The 22,301-nt window shown below is 35.2% G+C and overlaps 1 protein-coding gene across 1 annotated transcript in view; it reads left to right on the top strand.

The window, feature by feature from the left end:
• Positions 1-21,120, top strand: part of DPY19L2 (dpy-19 like 2) — an 89,039-nt gene extending 67,919 nt beyond the window's left edge. The window contains exons 17-22 of the mRNA XM_019925638.2: positions 1,048-1,072; positions 7,607-7,726; positions 8,878-9,052; positions 12,461-12,560; positions 13,876-14,001; positions 19,084-21,120. Of these exons, the coding sequence (XP_019781197.1) occupies positions 1,048-1,072; positions 7,607-7,726; positions 8,878-9,052; positions 12,461-12,560; positions 13,876-14,001; positions 19,084-19,237 (700 nt within the window). The 3' untranslated portion in view covers positions 19,238-21,120. The remainder of the gene's footprint in view (positions 1-1,047; positions 1,073-7,606; positions 7,727-8,877; positions 9,053-12,460; positions 12,561-13,875; positions 14,002-19,083) is intronic.
• Positions 21,121-22,301: the final 1,181 nt, after the last annotated feature.

The raw sequence follows: 22,301 nt of genomic DNA, 5'->3' as shown, positions 1-22,301 counted from the left end.
GTTGGGGTCATTGGTGATTATTCTACTTACCTACCAGGCCTCTCCCTTCATGCAGTAGCTCACTATAAGAGTCTGTTGTGACTGGCAGATTTCAGGACATGTGGGAACCCATCCATTCACCCCCACCTCCACCCTTGACTGCATAAACTCAGGAAGGACTTGCAAGGTTGGAAAAATAATTTGGTGATTTCACTACTATTCTAAGAGGCCTTCCCTCCACTACTCTTCTTAAAAAATCTCTGGATCTGTGAGTGCCCCTGAACTTCCTTATACTTCTTACTTTCTTGTTTATACTGTCTTACTTCTCTCTCCAACCCAAAAATCCATATGAGAAGGCCTCTTATCCTGCAAAGACTGAAATATTCAGTCTTTACAATGGGCAATAAAATAAGTAGTCTTGTATCTCTTGTCTGGATCTAACATAAACTCTATGAGGATAAGAACAGTATCTATTCTGTTCACACTGTGCTCACTGCACAGTGCCTGGAACACAGTAGGTATGCCATAAAAATTTAGTAAATTTTTAGACATAAATATTTAGAAAATTTGTTAAACAACTTTTGTGGAACTAAAAATATTTATAAGCTTTACCTAGTAACTTTTATTCTAGAAATTTATCCTAAGGAAATACTCAGAGATGCTCACAGAGTTTTAAGTACAAGGATGTTCATGTTAGTAATTGTGAAAAATAAAAACAACTCAAAAGTCACAGCAGTGCTTATATAAAGCATTATATATTCTGTATATGGTTGAATATTTAATAGATATTCTTTTTATTCATTTATGTCTCCAGAGATACAGTTTTCAGCAATCAGTAAAACCCATTTTATGTTAACCAAAGAACAGCATTTTGATATACTTTAAATAGAATGACTATAAATCATGCCTTTTAAATTGCCATAATTTTTAGTAATATTATCTGATAGCTTTATTTATTTATATATTTATTTATTTAAAATATAAGAACAAATAAATGGAAGTTCATTTTGATGTAATCATAGTATAATGGACAGTCAGTAAATAGAGAATATTTTTGTTTTATTCCAGAAAACATCTCCTTGAACGTGGTGAGGTAAAACTTTCTTTTTAATCTCTGCTAGATTTGTGTATTATATTTTAGTTCAAGGATAATTCACAAAGGTATAACTGCTGTTGATACACCAACATCAGTGCTTAAGTGCTTCAGCACTGGTAATAAATTTCTGCTCATCCTTCCCACTTTTTAATCTGCTCTCAGTTTTGAACAGTAGTAAGGACTTGACAGCCAGAAGGCTGATTTATGACCACAGAGTATAATTAAATTAAATTACCTTCCTTCATTCATTCAACAATAACAAACATTAATTTCTAACCCGCTGAGCTAATCAGCTACAAGCCATCAGGGTAGGTACCCGTGGCCCTGTAACTGGTGGGTTTTTGCCACACACAGACCTGATGGTCAACCAGTTACAAGCTTAGCCGTGTTACAGGATACAACAGATGGTATAGCGATGTTCCTGCTCTCAGAAATGTCTAATTTTTCAATGGAGAGCAAAACAACATAGCCTTTCTTATGGTGCTAAATTATTTTGTGACATACAAGAGAAAGATCATCATGGGCTAGAAATACAATTTCCTAAATAATAGAACTTTGAGTCTTAAGTGGCAGGTCAAATTTACAAGAGAGGGCAACTGAATTTGAACTTAATAGGAATAGCTTATGATGATAACTAATATTTTTTAAATAGTTACTATGTGCCATGTACTGTACTGTTTTGATTCTCATAATAATATTATTCCCACTTTGCAAATAAGAAAATTATGTTAATTAAATGATATTAGATGTTACAGAGATAAACACTAACATTAAAATGACTTAAATCAGTAGAAATTTAATTCTTTGCTCACATAAGGTTAAAACCGGAGTTCCTGATTAGCAGGTAGTTCTCCAACAAGCAGTATTTGAGGGACCCAGACTCCTTCCATCTATGGCTCTGCCATCTTCAATATGTGGTGTTCAGGCTTGATGTGTACAAGGCAGCAAAGGAGAAAGAACATGGAAGATTGTGCACTGGAGGCTTTGTAAGACTGGAAAAGATAGATGCACATCACTTCCTTCTCACAGCCAGAACTCAGGCACATGGCCACACCTGACTGCCAGGGAGGCTGGGAAATGGAGTTTTGCTGTGTGTGTAGGAAAGAGAGCAAAGGGATCTCTGCCAAGGACTAGAGACCTAGAGAAATTAAGTAGTTTACCTAAAGTCTCATAGCTAATTTGCAGTAAATCTTGCATTTAACCACTAGCAATCCATTTCCAGTGCTCTCAGAGGAGTAGTCAGCACTTACTGCTTCCTATGTGCAGGGCATTTTGGGGGAAGTTATTTGATAATTTCATTCTCACAGCAACCCATTGACGGTAAGTACTATTATTTTTTTATTTTACAGATGAAAAAAACTGTGGCATAGAGAGGTTAAGTATTGATAACTTGCCTAAGGTCACAAAGCTAAAGTGGCCTTAGCTCTGTAGAGCCAAGGACTATGAACCCAGGCAGTGTAGCAGCAAAATCCATGCTGTTGGCCATTCACTCTGATACCACCTAATGTGAACTGCGTTTATGTAAATTAGGCATGTCACATTATCCAGCTTTACTTACTAGTACACATTCGTACTTCATATTTTATCATACAATATTTAAAACCCACCTCTTTTTAGAAATATAGTATTCCTTAAGTTTCTGCCTCTCTTTCTCATATAGTTTGCTACCTTCTCATTTTCTTTCATTTCTCCATTTGTCCTTGTTTTGCCCATTTTTCTTTTTTCTATTAATTCTGCATACTTACCAGTTCAGTCTTTATTATGTGCCTACTATACACCAGGTTTCTGCTTTTATGGAATTTAAGGTATAGTAGAGGGAAAAAAATGTGACCACATAATTATATGTGCAATGACAAAGGAAGATACAAAAGTAGTACAGAAGAAGAAGTGATTAAATCTGTGTTTGGAAGGGATGGGGTAGTTAGGGAAAGGCTTTTCAGATGACTATAGAGGAAGAGTTTACCAAAGTCAAAGGATGTACATGTGCAAAGAAGACAGAAGGTAGTAAATTTATCCAGAGCTACAGGCAAATCAGTGTTGCTGATGCATAAAAAAGACAAGAAGATGGGAAAAGAAAGCAGCGTTCAGAGTATGATGCCTTTGTATGCAAAGCAGCTGGACTTCATTCTGGACTTTGTTGTTAAGTTGGAGATGGTATGGTCAGATCTTTAAGTCTGTTGGCAGTAAAGAAGATGGTTTTTTAAAAGGCAGTAAGAAGTCAAGCTGACCGAAAAAAGGACAGTGATAGCAAATCTCTTAATTTTTTCAAACTAAAGAGGGTATGCTAAACTCCTGATGTATAGGCAGATTAGAGATTTAAATTTCTAAAAATAGTAGGTCTTATGGAAGGAGATGATAGATTTCTGGGCAGTAGCAATGAAGTGGCTCCTAATCCCACTTCCACTTGTGACTCACACTTGATAAATATCTGTTTGGTTTGGGATGGGACTGTTTTCACCTTAGGGATGATAGGGTGTGAGAGGCACAAACCCTGATTCACTCTGAATGTGATATGATAGCAAAAGATTGTACATTCCAGCTTGTTTCAAAATTAGGTGAGGATCCCTTAGGATAATTTTTTCACTGGGGGTAAGTTCTAAGTTCCTCGCTTTGTGCTAACCCTCTGAATCAGGGATAGTCTGCAAACCTCAACTCACTAAATTAACCCTTACTGGTATGATATTGATTATTAAAGTTTGTTAGATTAATGGATACTGTTGTGATTTTTCCTCATAATTTAATGTATTTGTGTTTTATTTATTACATCAGATTTGTTTCTTTTAGCCAACTTTTCTATGTTATGGGCTTAGAAATTAGTGAAGGAGTACCTAGTAATTCACAGGGAAGAAAAGAAAGGAAAGAGATTTAGGAAAAATATTTAGTCCCAGAATGTCCTAATACTATGAAGAACTGGTGAGAAGATTGGCTAGGGAGAGAGAACATTCAGAGTATTCACTCCTGAATATTCTTTTGACCCACTCATATCTCATTTTGTCCATGACAGAAAGTCCTGCATCAGCCTTCACTTTTTTCTAATCCCTAGTTTATTATATTATGTGATTAGTTTATATTAGATCCTTTATATTTGAAGTCTGTTTAGTTTGTGTTTTCTGTTATAAACAAGGTTTTTCTATTACTTACAGCCAAAGAGCTTTCTGTGACATACAGCTGAAGGCATCTGAACTTATATAGAGCTATTCAGTTGAAGAAGTGAAATGATAAGGAATTTGGGGGAAGAATTACTTCTTTTGAGAAACTGATATTGAGTGACATATTTTGGGAATCTGTACACTTCTGTATTCACAGACTAATAGAACTATGTTGTTGAATAGTTTATTGTTTGGAGAGAAAGTATAGGGTAGTAGTTAAAGACAATGACTCAGAAGCTAGACTGGACTCAGATCTTTGTTATTCCACTTACTCAGCATGTGATATTGGCTAAGTTATTTTACATCTTTTGGGGAACAACAAAAACAACAACAATCATAATAGTACTTATCTTCGTATGGTTGCTATGGGATTATATGAGTTACATGAAAGGTCCTTACAATAATGCCTAGTCTAAGTTAAGCATTGTGTAAATATCCACTTTTACAGTTAGTGTGCCTTCTGGATCAAAATTTCAGATCTAATATTCTGCTCCCTGTTAACTGTGCCAGTGAAGGGCATCTCTTTAGCATGTTCTCAAGATATCTTCACACTGTCATGTGAGGTATTTTTGACAGGAACAACTCGCTATTTGGACTGGCTTTAGTTAGTCCTTGCTTTCTTTCTGCTCGGTAGCTGCTACCTCACATTTTACCCAGTTGGGCTCACTTATTCCAAAGATGAGTAGTAAACAGTTCCCTGAGCTTCTCTTCCTTCCTTCCAGCCTCTAAAAAATGTTGTGAGAATTTTCCTAGTAATTTTTATATGGCAAGAGGTACCAGATTGACAATGGCATACATACAATAGTGATTTTTGTACTATACTTTTTGACTGTAGCCTTCTGTCCTCCACTTGGTAGTTAAAAAGAAGGCTGTCTTACAGAATGGAAGATAAAATAACTATGGCAAAAGAGCTTTATGGAAAGTCGTAGCCTGAGGGTAAGTGAATGCTTAGGAGCATTTGGGTGAGAATAGAAAACAAACGTAAGTGATGCCATTTGGGATAGCTGTTCTGTGTCATCCAGCCACAAGAAGCATCATTCAGGGAAGACAAGGTAATGGTGGGGATCTTTCAAGTCTCCATATGAAAACAGTCCTTCCTTCAGCCTTTAGATGATAGAGGAAAGTCAAGGAGTATTACTACCTTGGATTTGATTTTGGTCATGTGAGAAATTGTTGCTAAAGTAGAAGTAACAGAAGTTAGGGGAGGAAATGATAGTGTCATCCTGTGGCTCAAAATAACCAAAGGAAGGAATACTGGGAGAATTCAGATGTGTATTTGTATCGATTATCCGTTATCTATTATGGTCTGTTTCTAGATGCCACATTTTAAGAAGATGATGGACAATCTGTACCACATTCAGAGCAGGGCAACCAGAATTATGACAACACACAACTAATAATTGAATTTTTCTGAATATTTACTCTAAAGATAGAAAGCTTTCTAAGGTTGAAGGTGGGAATAATGCAAAGTCATAATTACAGTATTTAGATAATCGAGAACTGTCATGCACAAATGGGTTTAGGCCAATTTTGTGCAGTTCCAGAGGTGTGGAAGTTGCAGGAAAACATTAGTTCTGTTTTAGAAAAGATTTTCTAACATATACAGCTATCCGTCTTTGTAATAGGTACTCCTATGGCATATTCCTTTTCAGGAAATAGTGAATATTCAGTTGATAGATTTATAGAAGTGATCCCTGTTTTGGATAGATGATTAAAGTAGATGGCTCACATAACCTATCAATCTGTGATTTAGCGGTCCTAAACAAAAGGACCTATTTGAGGATGAAGTGTGTTGATGTCTTGTCTTCTCTCCAAAACATGTTCCTAATTTTGTCCAGAGGTGAGTTTGGCTAAAGAAAAATGAAGGATTGATTTTGAAATAAATGTTCCACATTCCAACTCTGGGTTCAAGAATTATTTAAAAAATTAACAGATTTTCCATTTCAAATATCATTTAGAAAAGGAAAAAAGATAACTTTAGGTACAGTTTTTGCCATTCTGTTTTAAATATAAATTATATATTTCTGATTATAAGAATAGCACGTGTCTTTAAAATTTGAAAAATGAGAAAAATCACCATTCAGAAATAATTTCTGTTAACTTTTTAGGTATATTCTCTTACAGCCTTTTCCCCCTGTGCATGTATATACACACATAGATGGTTTTCATAGAATTAATATTATTATAGTATAGAGTTTTATATTCTGAAAACTTTTCCGTGCCATTAAATAATCTTCCAGTATGTAATCTTTTAATGGTTGTATACATGTGAAAATGCAATAATTTACTTAGTCCTCTATATTGGTCACTTAGGTTGTTTCTGTTTTTGCTGTGAAAAATTCATTTCAGCGATCATCTTTGTAGAAGCATTTTTGTGTTTTGATTATTCTCTTAAGTTAAATTCCTAGAACCAAAATTTTAGTCAAAGGAGCTGGCTCTTTTCTAGGGTCTTGATAAATATTACTAAATTACAGAAATATACCAATTATTTCGGTGTGTTTCATGGCATACTCTCTAACACTCTATTAATTTAATATTTGTCAATTTTTAGGTGAAAATATTATCTTTACTATTTAATTTGTTTGAATATTAGTGAATTAGAACATGAATATTTAGTTGTGCTTACTTTTGGTTGTATTAATTCTTTGTCCATTTTTCTAGTGAGGAGTTTGTTGAAATTTTATGAATATGTCTGTTAGAAAAGTTTTGTTTGAAACCTTTGCTCAGAGGAACCCCATCTTAAAATGGGGTGTCCTACTAATTAGTACAAGTATTTATACAATTCCACTACTTCTAAAATAATCTAGTTTGTGTTATGATTTTTGTTGCTGACTAAATGACACAAATTTGTGAAGCATCCCATATTTTTATGTCTCTGTGACTCCCTTTCTCACCTGGTGTAGGTCCTTGCTCAAATGCCACCTCTTTGAAGAGGCCCACTCTGATGATCCTAATTACACTTGCAACTTCTCCTGCCTGTGGTCTCACACCACACCCTGCACTTCAGTCTCCTTTCCTGGCTCTGCTTCCCTTTCCATTGCACTTACCACTTTCTGATAGACTGTATGATAGATTTTGTTATTTGCTATGTCTATTTATTTTGTCTCTCCTTAGTAAATGTACTAAAATGTGAGCCTCATAGGACAGGAATTGCTCAGTGTTGTTTTGTTCACTACTATATCCAAAGCATCCAGAACAGCACCTGGCATATAGCAGGCATTTGATAAATCTTTGTTGAATGAATGAATAAATATTAGTAGACTTATTAATAACTTAAAAGATCCTTGTCCTAGTGAATAATAGTTTTAATATACTTTATTTTACATATATTAATTAAAAAACATATAAAGTGAAAATGTAATTTTGTTTTGTGTTTTTATAGCTAATTTTTCACATATTGCAGTTGTTTGCATTTGCTTCCCTTGCCATTTTAATTATGAGGCTGAAGCTCTTTTTGACACCTCACATGTGTGTTATGGCTTCCTTGATATGCTCTCGGCGGGTAAGGTATTCATTCTTGTATAACTACACTATAACACTACAGCAACTACGGTGTAGTTACCATGGCTTTGCTGAGTAATCCAAAACATAAAAACACTAGGTGTTTTTATCTTAAATGATGTAAAATGTTAGTTCATGATTCATTATAGAGTAAGAAAAGTAAATTCAGGTAGCTTTGAAAATTATTCCTAGATTTTAGCTGATAATTCTATGACTTTCCCCTCTATTAGTATCCTCTCCACAAATATAGTTTTTTGAAGTTCAGGTCAGTGTAAGAGATTCTTGGCCCGTCAAAACTATCCTCAAGTGCTCTTGTAATACTAGAGAAGATGCAGCGTAATTGCTCTAGTGTTGTCTTGTTGGGCTTGGATAATTCGTGGGGGAAAATTGTCAATTCTGGGGTTCTGTTACTGTATGCAAAAGAGCTAGACAAAGTAGCTAGAATTTTGGGACCAAGTTACTTCTAGAGACACCTTATTTAGTTTTGATTGTAAGTGTCTTGCCTTAGAATATCATAATGCTTATATTCCTGAGAGGAATATACTTGTCAGTACTAATGAGGTTTCCCTAGTTATTCAAGATGTCCATAAAAGGCAGCCAGATGTTATGGATTTAGTTCCAGGATGTTTCAGAATTGTGATTTGCTAATCTTAATTCCTGGTAGTAAATCAGTACCAGAAGGATCAGGTATTCCTTCTTTATTTCTTTTAAGAGGAAAGAAAGCTCTTTTTTTTTTTTTTTTTTTTTTTTTTTTTTTTTTTGCGGTACGCGGGCCTCTCACTGTTGTGGCCTCTCCTGTTGCAGAGCAGAGGCTCCGGACGCGCAGGCTCAGCGGCCATGGCTCACGGGCCCAGCCGCTCTGTGGCATGTGGGATCTTCCCGGACTGGGGCACGAACCCGTGTCCCCTGCATTGGCAGGCGGACTCCCAACCGCTGTGCCACCGGGGAAGCCGAGAAAGCTCCATTTTTAACTGGACTCCAATTCCAAAATATTTGCTGTTTTTAAACAATAGGTGATGATTATTATATTCTGTATATTGTTAGTATCAAATGGTAATCCACCTTGGTTTAGGTAGAAAGGTGGTAATTTATTATTGACCCAATAGCCTCCTTCATATAAGAATTATAAATAATTGGTTTCTTTCATTTCAGCTCTTTGGCTGGCTTTTTCGGAGAGTTCGTTTTGAGAATGTTATCTTTGGCATTCTAACAGTGATGTCAATACAAGGTTGTACAAACCTCCATAATCAATGGAACATAATAGGAGAATTTAATAATTTGCCCCAGGAAGAACTGATACAGTGGATCAAACACAATACCAGACCGGGTATGTAGCTGTTTGGTTATACGTATAGCTAGCACACACTCACGCACACACATTATTATTATATGTCATTATACATTTGCATATATTGTACAGTTATCATTTCATATATATGTGTATGTGTGTATATATATAAAAATTTAAAATACATATGCATTCATACCTTCACAGATTTTGAGCATGGTAATTGCAGTGTTCACCAAATCAAACCTTTTTAAAAGGTGGTTTTGTGTCATCTTTAAACCCCTCCTAGGTACCTGTCGAAAAGAATTTTAACTGACTTTAAGAGTTATTGATTGTCCACAAGTTATGTGCTATAACTCTGAGATTATTGTATTTTAACCATAACAGTGACACCTCAAAGAAAAAAAAAAAAAACCTTTAATGACAACTTTCACACCTTGTGACAGGCCACTGGAGAAGATAGTTTTGACTGGGGAGGTTAACAATACCCCTCCCTTCACTTCTATTCAGTGCCTACTCTCTGCTCCATGTCTGTAAAACCAGTCACATGGAGAAGAGTTAAAATCTTGGATATTCTGTTTTCTTCACTAATTCATCTCAAAAAGATGAGTATACATGCTATTTTTAAATACTTTAAAATATTCTTTTAGCTTATCTTCTTTTCTTGCTATCTTTGTCCAAAACCACCTCAAGCAGATTGATATTTATTTCACTTTTAAATACCTTTCCAGAGGATAAATATATTGTACATTATTTTCTGTAAGTAACCTATAGTCTTGTCCTAGACAATTTTTGACGTTTCATAATTTTTTTCTGGCACAAGTTCTTCACTATGGTTTATTTAAATTTATCCTGTGACTCCTTGAGCCAGTTTCTTCTTATCTCTTATTTGGTAGTCATCATTTTACTAACTAGCTATCATTAAGGTAAACTCTTATGAACTTCAACTCAGATATTTGGCCTATGGCTTTCAAAGGGTGTAGGTGACAGTGCCTCATCACTTAGAGCTTCCAGGTTAGTTTAATCAGAATTTTTGAATTAACACTTTACTGACTTTTTCCCTGTAGTACAGTAGTACAAGGTAGCTAGTCCCTTTACTCTCCCTTGCCCCTCCCCACTTACAGCTGTTTTTCCAAAGCTTTAAAAGATACCTGCTCTTTCCATGTTTGCTTGTGTCTTTCTTTGTTCCAGTGTTTGTCTTGGGTTCTTGGCAGAGAGAGCCTATGTTTGGCAACTTACCCTTCTGAGATAACTCTCACAAACTCCTACCTCATTTTTGCCTCTTCTTTGATCTTACCAATCTTTCTCATCGCTGTATTATGAGTCCTGTCATGGTTACCACATGGGTTATTAAATTCTATAGTAAAGGTGGAACTAGAGCTTACATTCAGGTCTACCCTGTAAGGTTGTATAATTTGTACACAGCACAAAGGTGCTCAGTTGGGAGGACAAGTGGGAACTGATATCCAGCCTGTGGTCCACTTACCAAGTCATGTATGTATTAGTGAGGCTCTGTCAAGTCAAAGGGATAATTTTTTTCTAATACATGCGGTAAGCTAAGTGGAGATTTAAATATATTATAGAAAAGATCCTATTGTTTCCCTGTCACACTCATGTTTACTTTGCCCCCAAGAGGAAAGAAGCATTTGGGGAGTATTCTCTCTCCCCTTCTCTCTGTTTCATAGATGGTTGCTTCTCAGTGGTTCCAGTTCTTGCTGGACAGGCTTACCTAGTTTCTTCTGGATGACCCTGGCCCTGAGCTTTGGGTCCTTCTAGCCCAGAGTTTCTCAAGCTTGGCACTGTTGATATTTGGGGCTACCCTGTGCATTGGCAGCATATTGAGCAGCATTCCTTCCTTCTACCCGTAGATGTCAGTAGCCCCTCTCCCCCCACAGTGTGCTAACCAGATATATCTCCAGAAGTTGTCAGTGTCTCTAGGAAACAAAATCACTTCTGGTTGAGAACCACTGCTCTAGCCTAAGAGCTTTTCATCATTAATTATTGAATCTTACAATAATAAATACACATCTACTTCAATTTATTTATGTATTTTCAAATTTAAGGCATATAAAGAGATATTCATGCAAAGTTATATTTATTTATTTACTTATTTATTTTTAAATAAATGTATCCATTTATTTATTTATTTTTGGCTGCATTGGGTCTTTGTTGCTGCACGTGGGCTTTTTCTAGTTGCAGTGAGCAGGAGCTACTCTTCGTTGCAGTGCGCGGGCTTCTCATTGCAGTGGCTTCTGTTGTTGCGGAGCATGGGCTCTAGGCACGTGGGCTTCAGCAGCTGTGGCTCACAGGCTCTAGAGCGCAGGCTCAGCAGTCGTGGCGCACGGGCTTAGTTACTCTGTGGCATGTGGGATCTTCCCGGACCAGGGCTCGAACCCATGGTCCCCCGCATTGGCAGGCAGACTTCTAACCACTGCACCACCAGGGAAGTCTCCAAAGTTACATTTAGAATGCTTAATTACATTTGAAAGTAAACATTCAATTATTTACAGTAGATCTGAATAATATGCCTTGTTCTTATTAGTGATTTTACTGTGCTGATTAAAAATGACGATAACCTTGCTAATCATGTAATCATTTATTGTACACGAGTGCCAGGAAGTAAGCGTTTGGTCTTTTTGTCTCCCAAGAGACAGAACTAAAACTGAAGCCAGACAGTAGATTTTGGTGTAAGACTAGTTATAACCAAAAGGCAATACATTTATACAAGCTATTACTTCAGAAAGTACTACTAACAAGTAATGAAATGGTTTGATGAAATGTATACATTTATAAAGTCAAACAGAAACTAAGAAAACTTATTTATGAATATTTAAAGGTGATCTGAGGGAAGAAAACAATGCTTTCATCTGGAAAGTTCTCAAGATTACAGTTCACAACCCACAAAAGTCACTTTAAAACATGTACCATAAGACTTGCCCTTTATAATAGTCTCCCAGTTCCTAGAACTTTAAACTATTGGAACAAGATATCAAATTTTACAATTCTTTCCAGTCCTGTGTGTCTTTGTAGTGCTGTCTCTTAGTATAGCGCTTGAACATGGTAGTATGCTGTAGTGAAGTGGCTAAGAGGGTAGGCCCTGATACTTTCTAGCTGTGCAGTCTTGGGCAAGTCACTTAATTAACTTTGCTGTGTCTCAGCTTCCTGATGTACAAAATAAGAATACATAGAACCCACCTCAAAGCTGTGCAAATTAAATTCTATAATCCTAGTAAAAGTATTTAGCAGTTCCTGGCACCAAGATAACGTATAATGAAAGTTGGCTATTGTGTAGACCATCAGTAAATATTAAGCGAAGAAAAAGAATGCTGCCAATGATTATTATTTAAATGTACTTCATCTTTCTTAATCTGGGTTCAAATATTACAGATAGGTAACTTTTGGTTTTCTTTAAAACATGTTGTTAAGGAATATAATCTTGTTTTCCAGATGCTGTTTTTGCTGGTGCCATGCCTACAATGGCAAGTGTCAAGCTCTCCACTCTTCACCCCATTGTGAATCACCCACATTATGAGGATGCAGGCTTGAGGTGGGCAACTGATAGAATACTTCAACCAGACACACTAACGACTTCTCCTGACTCATAGGAATAGGGAAATTTTTATACACACATGCACACACACACACACAACCACTCTTATCCTCATATTTGTGCTAGAAGTTAAAGAATAATAACCATTCAGAACTTACAATACGTACCTGTTGACTTAAAGTAACCTTAATAAACCTCTGAAAACTGAAAGAAGCAACACCCAGTTTTTCTCAAAGTGAAAAATATGTCACATTTATGACTAGCCTCTGTGTGTTTATGTGGGTGTGTGTTCCAGTGAAACTCCTAAGTAATAGTAATAAGAGTGGGGATAGATTTGGCTCATGGCCATAGTTTGCCAACCCCTGTTCTAGATTCCACAGCCCCTCTGCCTGGTTTAAGAAACCATTCTTCATCTTACTTGTGGCCAATGATTAGCCTTTTTTAACAGAGAGAAAAGGTACATGAAATTTGCTATATTAAATGCTTTTATGAAACTTTGGGGTGCTCTTTTCCTAGCTGATTATGGGAACTCTAGCTTCCACTGAGGTCTGAAAGTTTTGTTTTCCTTAAATGACTGACTTTTAAAAATTATTTTAATCATTCTAGTAATTGGGTAATCATTTCCTTTTAATGTATTTTTGGCTTATTGTTAGAGGTAATATTTTAAATTATTTAAAGTTTTATGTTTGGTTGTGGAGATTGGGCATTCTGTATGCTTGAAATCCTAAGAAAAGTCTAATGCATAATTGATAATTTGTTCAGGATTTTATTAAAAAACCCATTTAGGGCTAAACCATCTGTTGTACCATATTTTGGTAAGCATCCCTGTCTCTCAAGCTTCTGTTAAGTTGCTTTCTCTACATGACTACTACCCTAGATGCCCACTGTCTAATTGTTCTATTTGCTACATTCAGCTTCAACTCATATGCTTTTCAGAGTTTCTATGAATGAAATTATCTACTGAAATCTATATTTTCACTATATTTAGCCTCTATCTGAATTTGTTCCAGATTAATTATTTTATGAATTATGCAAAGCAAATTTTATATTCTGAACTATTATACTGCTACCTACCTCTAGACTCTAAACTGGATTATACACTAATAAGCAGTACCTGCAAAAATCAAATTGCTCTAAGTTTAAGCACATGCAAAATATAAATAGATATGTGGCAATTGCTATTCCCAAAATAATTCATGCTATTTGGGGTCATATATAATCAATGCTCCATCCAGTAAGCATTGAGGTTTTAATTTGGTAACAAATCTATTATCATTTATTTAAAAATTTTTTAACTTGTTTGAATTTAAAGAGCTCGGACAAAAATAGTTTATTCTGCATATAGTCGAAAATCTGCAAAAGAAGTGAGAGATAAGTTGGCGGAGTTACATGTGAATTACTACATTTTAGAAGAGGCGTGGTGTGTTGTAAGAACTAAGTGAGTATGAGTCCTGTGGTATATGATATGGTATATTTTAAAACAACAAATGTTTTACTTTATTACAGCAGTCCTGATTCTTTAAAAATTTTTATTTTAAATTAATTCCATTAAATTGTTGCCCTGGTATTTTATTTAAAATTATTTCATGTAGGAAATTAAAATTATACTATTGTTTAAGCATAATGTAATTTTTTAAAAGTATAGTATATTTTGCTATCCTAATTTTTTAATTTAACATCTTAAATGTAGCTTTTTTCCATAATCTTCAAATTTTTTTGATAACTTTTATTAGATGTCTGAAATACAGATTTGAATTTACAACCAAGTGAGATACTAGCATTCTGCTACTACAGCTGATTTACATTGGATTTATAAGACTCATAAGAAAAGTTTCACGTAACTCAAAAGGACATAATAAGAAAACGTTTCTAATTAACATTTTTTCATTTCTAAATTTTGAATCTCTAATAATACATAAAATTCTAAGATGTGTAATGGATATCTTGAGACCTTTGTTTAGTCTCCTTGATTTAAGAAGTCCTTAGTTATATTAATTTTAGCATTAAGAATTTTCATTTCTCCTATGGATAATTAAGAATTGGCTATAACAGATTTTGAAGAGCTAAGTTCGTAAATTTTAGTAGCTAATTTTTGTATCTAATTTTAAGATCTAATAAATGTGTGTAGGAAGAAACGGCATCTTGCAAAAGAAGAAACAGAAATATCATAATGTATATGCGTATCATATTAATTTAAAGCTTAAGGCAAAACATACTTCAAAACAGGGCATATTGTCACAAATAAAGATGGACATTTTATGATGACAAAAGGATTAATTCATCAAAAATATCTAACAGTTTTAAATATGCATACCTCTAAACAGAGCTTCAAAGCACAAAAAATAAAAATGTGTAGAACTAAAAGAAAAAATAAGCAAGGCTTTAATTATAGTTGGAAAAGTTAACATTTTTTTCCCCTACTAGGAAAAGTAGATAAAAAGTCAGTAAGCATATAAAAGAGATGAACAACAAACAGTATCAAATAACCTGACCCAACTGACATTTATTGAACACTACAGGAAACAGCTGTGGAATACACATTCTTTTAAAGGGCATGTGGAATGTTCACCAAGAGATAACATATGCTGGGCTGTAAAATGGTTTCAATATGTTTAAAAGGTATTAAATCATACAGAATTAAAATAGAAAACAATAATAAACAGATACCTAGTAAATCCATGCATATTTGGAAATTAGGCAGTAAACTTATGGGTAATTTATGGGTCAAAGGAAAAAAAACACAAAGAAAATTTTAAAACACTATTTTTTACTTGAATGGAAAAAGGGGTCTTTTAACAATATTGCTGATCTAACTGGATATAATGTACAGAAAAAAATTAAACCATGACCCATACTACACCATATACAAAAATTAACTTTATGTGGATTATAGAACTAAATGTAAGAGCTAAAATTGTAAAGATTTCTTAGAACACAGAGTACTAACGATTTAAAAAATCAATAAATTGTATATATCAAAATTGAAATATTTTCACCAAAAAGACATTAGGAAAATGATAAGGCAAGCCACAGACTAGAAGAAAATATTTGAAAGCATATATCTGATAAAGGATTTATAAATATAGTTCATATAAAGAAATTCTATAAATTAATAATAAAATGACCGTACAATTGAAAATGGGCAAAAGACTTGGAAAGACATAATTCACCAAAGAAAATGTGTGACTGACCGATAAATACAATTTTTAAAACTAAAATACCATACATTGGAGAGGATACAGAATAATTGTAAATCTCTGACATTGCTAAGGGGAGTGAACATGATACAACCACTTTGGAGAACTATTTGGAGGAATCTTAAAAAATTTTAAGCACACATCTACCTTATTACTCAGCAGTTCCATTCCAAAGAATTTAAATAAGAGAAATTAAAACATCTCTCTAGGGCTTCCCTGGTGGCGCAGTGGTTGAGAGTCCGCCTGCTGATGCAGGGGACACGGGTTCGTGCCCCGGTCCGGGAAGATCCCACATGCCGCGGAGCGGCTGGGCCCGTGAGCCATGGCCGCTGAGCCTGTGCGTCCGGAGTCTGTGCTTCGCAACAGGAGAGGCCACAACAGTGAGAGGCCCGCGTACCGCAAAACAAACAAACAAACAAACAAAAAAACCCCATCTCTCTAGAAAGAGTGTCAGAGCAGTTTTATTCATAATAGCTCAAAACCTGTAGGTAACTTGTTGCTTTTCCCTTGCTGCTTTTAAGAATCTCTCTTTATGTTTAATTTTTGTCATTCTAATTACAATGTGTCTTGGTGTGGACCTTTCAGGTTAATCCTGTTTGGGACTCTCTGTGTACCTGGAAGTCTGTTTCCTTTCACAGGTTAGGGAAATTTTCAGCTATTGTGTCTTCACATATGTTCTCTGCCCCTTTTTCTCTCTCTCCTCCTTCTGGGACCCCTAAAATGAGAATGTTAGTATGCTTGATGTTGTCTCAGAGGTCTCTTAAACTGTCCTCAGTAATTTTTTTTTCTTTTTTTCTGTTCAGCATCAGTGACATCCACAGCTCTGTCTTCCAGTTCACTGATCCATTCCTCTGTATCATCTAATCTACTGTTGATTCCTTGTAGTATGTTTTTTTTTATTTCACTTATTGTATTATTCAGCTGTTTGGTGGTTCTTTATATTTCCTATCTCATTGTTAAACTTCTCACTGTGTTCATCCATTTTTCTCCCAAGTTCTTTGAGCATCTTTGTGATCATTACCATGAACTTTTTATTTGAAATTACTTATCTCTACTGCACTTAATTCTTCTTCCAGGGTTTTTATCTTTTTCCTTTGGAACATATTTCTCTGTCATCTCATTTTGCCTAATTTGCCATTATTATTTCTATGTATTTGGTAGTTTGGTTACACTTCCCAATCTTGGTGAAGTGACCTTCTGTAGGAGACATCCTGTGGGTTCCAGAAGTGCACTCCCCTCTGGTCACCAGAGCTATATGCTCTAGGGTTGCCCCCTGTGTCAGCTGCGCAGGCCCTTCTGTTGTGGCAGGCTGAGAACTATGGATGGTCAGGTAGATGTGGCTGGCCCCCAGTCCTGTTCGTTGCCAGGCCCTACCTTGTGTGGAGGCTACTGGCCAGTGGTGGGTGGAGCCAGATCATGAGGCACCTGGCTATAGGTTCCAGGGTGTAGCAAAGCTGATGTTGGCCTGCTGGTGGATGGGGCTGTGTCAGGCTAGCTGCTTGATCTGAGTCTTCTCAGTACTGGTACTCACAGGATGGTGGGTCGGGACAGGTCCCATGCTGATAAGCTAGAGGAAGAATTCCACGATGGCACTTACCAGCACCAGTGTCCACGTGGTAGAACAAGCTCCCCAGAATAGCTGCTACCAGCATCTACGTCCCCAGGGTGAGCTCCAGTTGCCTCCTGCCTCTCTGGGTGACTTTCCAAGATCAGCAGGAAGGTCTGACCCAGGCTCCTTTCAGATTACTGCTTCTACCCTGGGTCCTGTAGTGTATGAGATTTTGTGTACACCCTTTAAGAGTGGATTCTCTTTCCCACAGCCCTCTGTCTTTCCCAAAAGTAAACCCTGCTTGCCTTCAAAGCTGAATATCCTGGAGGCTCATCTTCCTGATATAGGACCCCAAGCCCAAAGTGGGGCTCTGATCCTTCACTCTTTGGGGGGAACCTCTGCAATTGTAATTATCCTCCCATCTATGGGTCACCCACCTGGGTATATGATGAGTCTTGACTATTACCACAGCTCTGCCCCGCTTACCTGTCTCATTGTGGTTCTTTCTTTATGTCTTTAGTTGTATAAGATCTTTTCTGCTAGATTCTGGTCTTTCTCATCAATAGTTACTCTGTAAATAGTTGTAATTTTAGTGTGCCCATGGGAGGGGGTGAGCTCAGGGCCTTCCTACTCCACCTTCTTGGCACACCTCCTTGGAAATAATCCAATTTTAATGTAAAGTAAATTGTGATACATTGAAGATGTCTGTTGTAATCCCTAGAGCAAACCACTTGAAAAATGCAAAAGCAAAAAACAAAACGAAAAAACTCAAATAAGCCAGTAGATGAATTGAATGGTATAATAAAACCTTTTTGCTTTACATAAAAGAAATCAAGAAAGAAACAGATGATCAAAAAAGATACGAAACAAACAGAAGAAAAACAGGAAAGTGGCAACCCTAAATCAAACCATATCAGTACTTGCAAATGTGAATGGGGACTAAACACTCCAATCAAATGTCGGAGATTGACAAACTGAATACAAAAGCAAAACCCAACTATGTCCTTCTGTAAGAGATGCATTGTAAATACAGATACATGAAGGAAAGGTTGAAGGAGAAAGGATAGCAATGTTACCATGTGAGTAACCATGTATGTAATATATGCTAGATATGCATTATCTAGCATATTCTAAAAAAGGCAATACTATAGTGCAGAAGGGTGCAGTGCTTGCCTAGGTTTATATTTGGGGGAGAGGACTGACTCTAAAAGGCTGCTACAAGGGAACTTGTTGGGGTGATGGAAATTCCCTGTGTTATGATTATGATGGTGCTCACACACCTATACACATTTGCCCATACTTATCAAACTTTACACATAAAATGGGTGAATTTTATCGTACATAAATTATACCTCAATATAGCTGTTAAAAAATTCATATGAAATATGAATTTCATCAGGAATTAGATTAACTTTCCTTTAATTTGTCTCATTCTGCTATAAATGGGCCTTATGTTTGGATGGCAATACCAGTTAGAATATTCATTTATATTTTACTTTGAAAGTAGATTTTTAAATATATATTTCTGAATGTGCATTGAGCCCTTATTATTTGATTCAATAATATATTAGTTATTTCACTAAGTGGAACACGAAAATGCAGCGTACCTTCATTTTATTATCTCTAAATTTTAAACTTACGTTTTTTGAAATGATGCTTTTAAATCTTTAATTTATTAAATTAGTCTTTAAAAATCTAGGAGATATTTTATAATTATATTTCTTCTAGATATGAATGCATTTTTAATACAGATATATGTGCCTGTTTTTTTCAGGCCTGGTTGCAGTATGCTTGAAATTTGGGATGTGGAAGACCCTTCCAACTCAGCTAACCCTCCCTTATGTAGCGTCTTGCTCAAGGATGAGAGGCCGTACTTCACCACAGTGTTTCAGAATAGTATGTACAGAGTGTTAAAGGTTAACTGCTAACGAGACTACCCTTTACACTGTGGTGCAAAGAGGTGCATAAAAAACAATCACTTTAGTTTATTTACATTAATAAAATTCACAAGCTTTAATAAGGGACCCTTAAAAAGAAGATAATAAAAATGATTTAAATTTTTCTAATTGCTAAAAGGTAAATTATTTCATTGTTTTCCATTGAATGTCAGCCTTATTAAGCTTGTCATATAAATGAGTAAATCATCTTAAAGTTTTAAAGAAGAAAAATATATGTAAAAGAACAATGAAATTGAATAAATCAAGGATATGTAAGTCCTTTTGGTATCCCACTAGGTGAATTGCTTCGGATTTTCCTTAGTTCCAGGATGTACCAGCTCAGACTCTTTAAACCACTTAGAAGAGATTAATGCAGTCTCTGAAATGACACTTCCTTAAGATCCTGATACTGATCACAACCTCTTTACCTCTGTGAGGAAATTTGTAACCATGTGTTTATTAAGGTTGTTTTTGCTTTTAGTAGCCCTCAGGAAAGATCTTTAATAGCTTTTAAAAACTTTTTTATCATTTCAGGTTAGATATTTTAAAAAACAGCTTATTTTGTAATGTTTTCAATCTCTTTAAATTTATTTACCAAGCCAGATAAGTATTTTTCACTGATTAGTTCTCAATTTGAGTTCAACAGATTATTAATCTGTCTTTAGAATTCAGTGGTTTTTCTTTTACTATCCAAGTAAGATAAAAGTTGTTACAGTACACAGCCAAATGTAGGGGTTAAACATAATCAGAAATGAAAATCCAGTTAAATTTATCAAATGAAATTTGAAGATTCTAGATCTTGAATGAAGCAAAGGCATTCTCATCTTGAAGCCCTGTAAGCTCATTGGACATAGTCATTTTTTCTGGTCATCATCTTTCATAATTAATGTATTTTAAAGTCCTTTATCTATTTTTGGTTTTGGATGAGGACAGTAATGTTTTGTAGATCCTCTCTCCCAGTATAAAACCTACCTGATAGTAGTGCTTTGAAAAGTGGTAAATAGTTATCTTGAAGATATTGTTGCCAAATGGAAAGATAAACACTCTCTTTCTTTGATTGATGGATGTTAAATATGCCATAGCTGTAGTATTTTAATGTGCATCTGCTTTAATCACCTTGAAATTTTTGTAATCCCCTGATTTTTTGGACCTCTACATTTGAGATAACAAAATGACTAAATTCTGTAGATTAGTTCACTTACAGTAGGTAGAAGATTACATATATATAATATATACAGGAAAACCAATAAAATTTTTAACTTTTATACTTGTAAAATATCTTAATACAAGATACAAAACAGCTAAGAAAGCATACCAAATTTTATTTATATTTGCATTTCAGATAATTTGTTTTGGCATAAGTATGGGGCAAAGAGAGAAAGGAGATACAACACCTAACATTCATAAAAATTAAAACAGATTTTGGATGATGTTTTCATAGGAAATATTTTAAAGAAGTTGGTAGAATATTTTTAAAAACTGTATTAGCTAATAAAATATGCAATACAAATATATTTATGTGGATTTATATATAGGGAAACCAATATAATTATTTTAAACTTTTTATAGTTGTAAAATATTTTAATACAAATACAAAGCCACTAAGCCACTAAGAAAGCTTTATTTTAGTATTTTCAAATAATTCATTTTGGTGTAAGTGTGGGGCAAAGAAGGCAAAGAGCTATAACACCTAACATTCATGAAATTAAAGTGACACATTTTGGATGGTATTTTCATAGGCAACATTTTAAAGAAGTTGGTAGAATTTAACAACAAAAATGGATGAGCTGTATTAACTGAAACAAGTTTTATATAAATATAATGTATTAATATGAATTTGTTATTTTCATGTGCTATATATGTTTTAAATTAAAAAAGCCCTTGAAGATTCTTTTGTGTGTTTTCTATCTTTCCTCATTCTTTACTAAACACACATTTTAAAATTGAAATCATTCTGATATGAAGGTAGAAATCATAGTTTCCTGGATGTATTGACCATGTTTACATTGGCAGTGATCTTTTTTGGCCATTTTAAAACAATTCTGTGGGGCTTCCTTGGTGGCGCAGTGGTTAAGAATCCGCCTGCCAATGCAGGGGACACCGGTTCAAGCCCTGGTCCGGGAAGATCCCACATGCTGTGGAGCAAATAAGCCCATGTACCACAACCACTGAGCCCCCGCGTGCCACAACTACTGAAGCCCGCACCCCTAGAGCCTGTGCTCCACAACGAAGAGAATAGCCCCCGCTCACCACAACTAGAGAAAGCCTGTGCGCAGCAACAAAGACCCAATGCAGCCAAAAATAAATTAATTTAAAAAAATAAGCATACCGCACTACTGCTTACTCTTATATAAATTATGCTATTAGATTCTTACCTGCATACATTTTATTGTTTATTCTTTTGAAATCTGAAAAACTATGCACAAATGCTGTGGGTTGAGTGATGAGTAGATTTTTCCTCAGTGCAAGGAAGCATTTTCCTTAGTTTCCTGTCGTCATATGTTTGCACGTTTATTTGAAATCATGGTAGAAGTGAGTTGTGCACAGCTCAGCAATTCCCTCCGTCATCGAGTTGTCAGAAGCTGGTGTACAGCTTCAATGAATAATATGTGTGTTGTACTCTTTTGCTGCTAATAGACACTATATCAAAAATCATTGAGTAGTTTTCATTTTAATTTTAATAATAAAACTATGCTTATATTTTATATGTTTCTATTATACAAGCAATACAAACTCATTATGGAAAATTAGTTTTGAAAAAATCAGGAAATTTAAAAGAAGGGGAAAATATTCACCAGGCATTTAATGTTTCTTTGTTTTCTTCCAACGTTTAGGCATAATTTTTTTCCTTCTTTTCCTCTTTTAACATAAACAGTTTTATGTTTTGTTCTTCATGTAGTAAACGTGGAAGTGTTACATACAGACTGTTTTTAATGGCTATGTAATATCCTATTTTGTATATAAATATATGCGTAGATACCTGTATCTTAGCCATTGTTTAGCTGTTTCCATTTTTGCTACTACATGGATGTATATATAGAACACTGCCATGAAT

The sequence above is a fragment of the Tursiops truncatus genome, chromosome 9 (assembly GCF_011762595.2).
Source record: "Tursiops truncatus isolate mTurTru1 chromosome 9, mTurTru1.mat.Y, whole genome shotgun sequence".
NCBI classification, from domain to species: Eukaryota; Metazoa; Chordata; class Mammalia; order Artiodactyla; family Delphinidae; genus Tursiops; species Tursiops truncatus.
The sequence above is the reverse complement of the archived record's forward strand: the minus strand, read 5'-3'. Positions and strand labels throughout refer to the sequence as shown.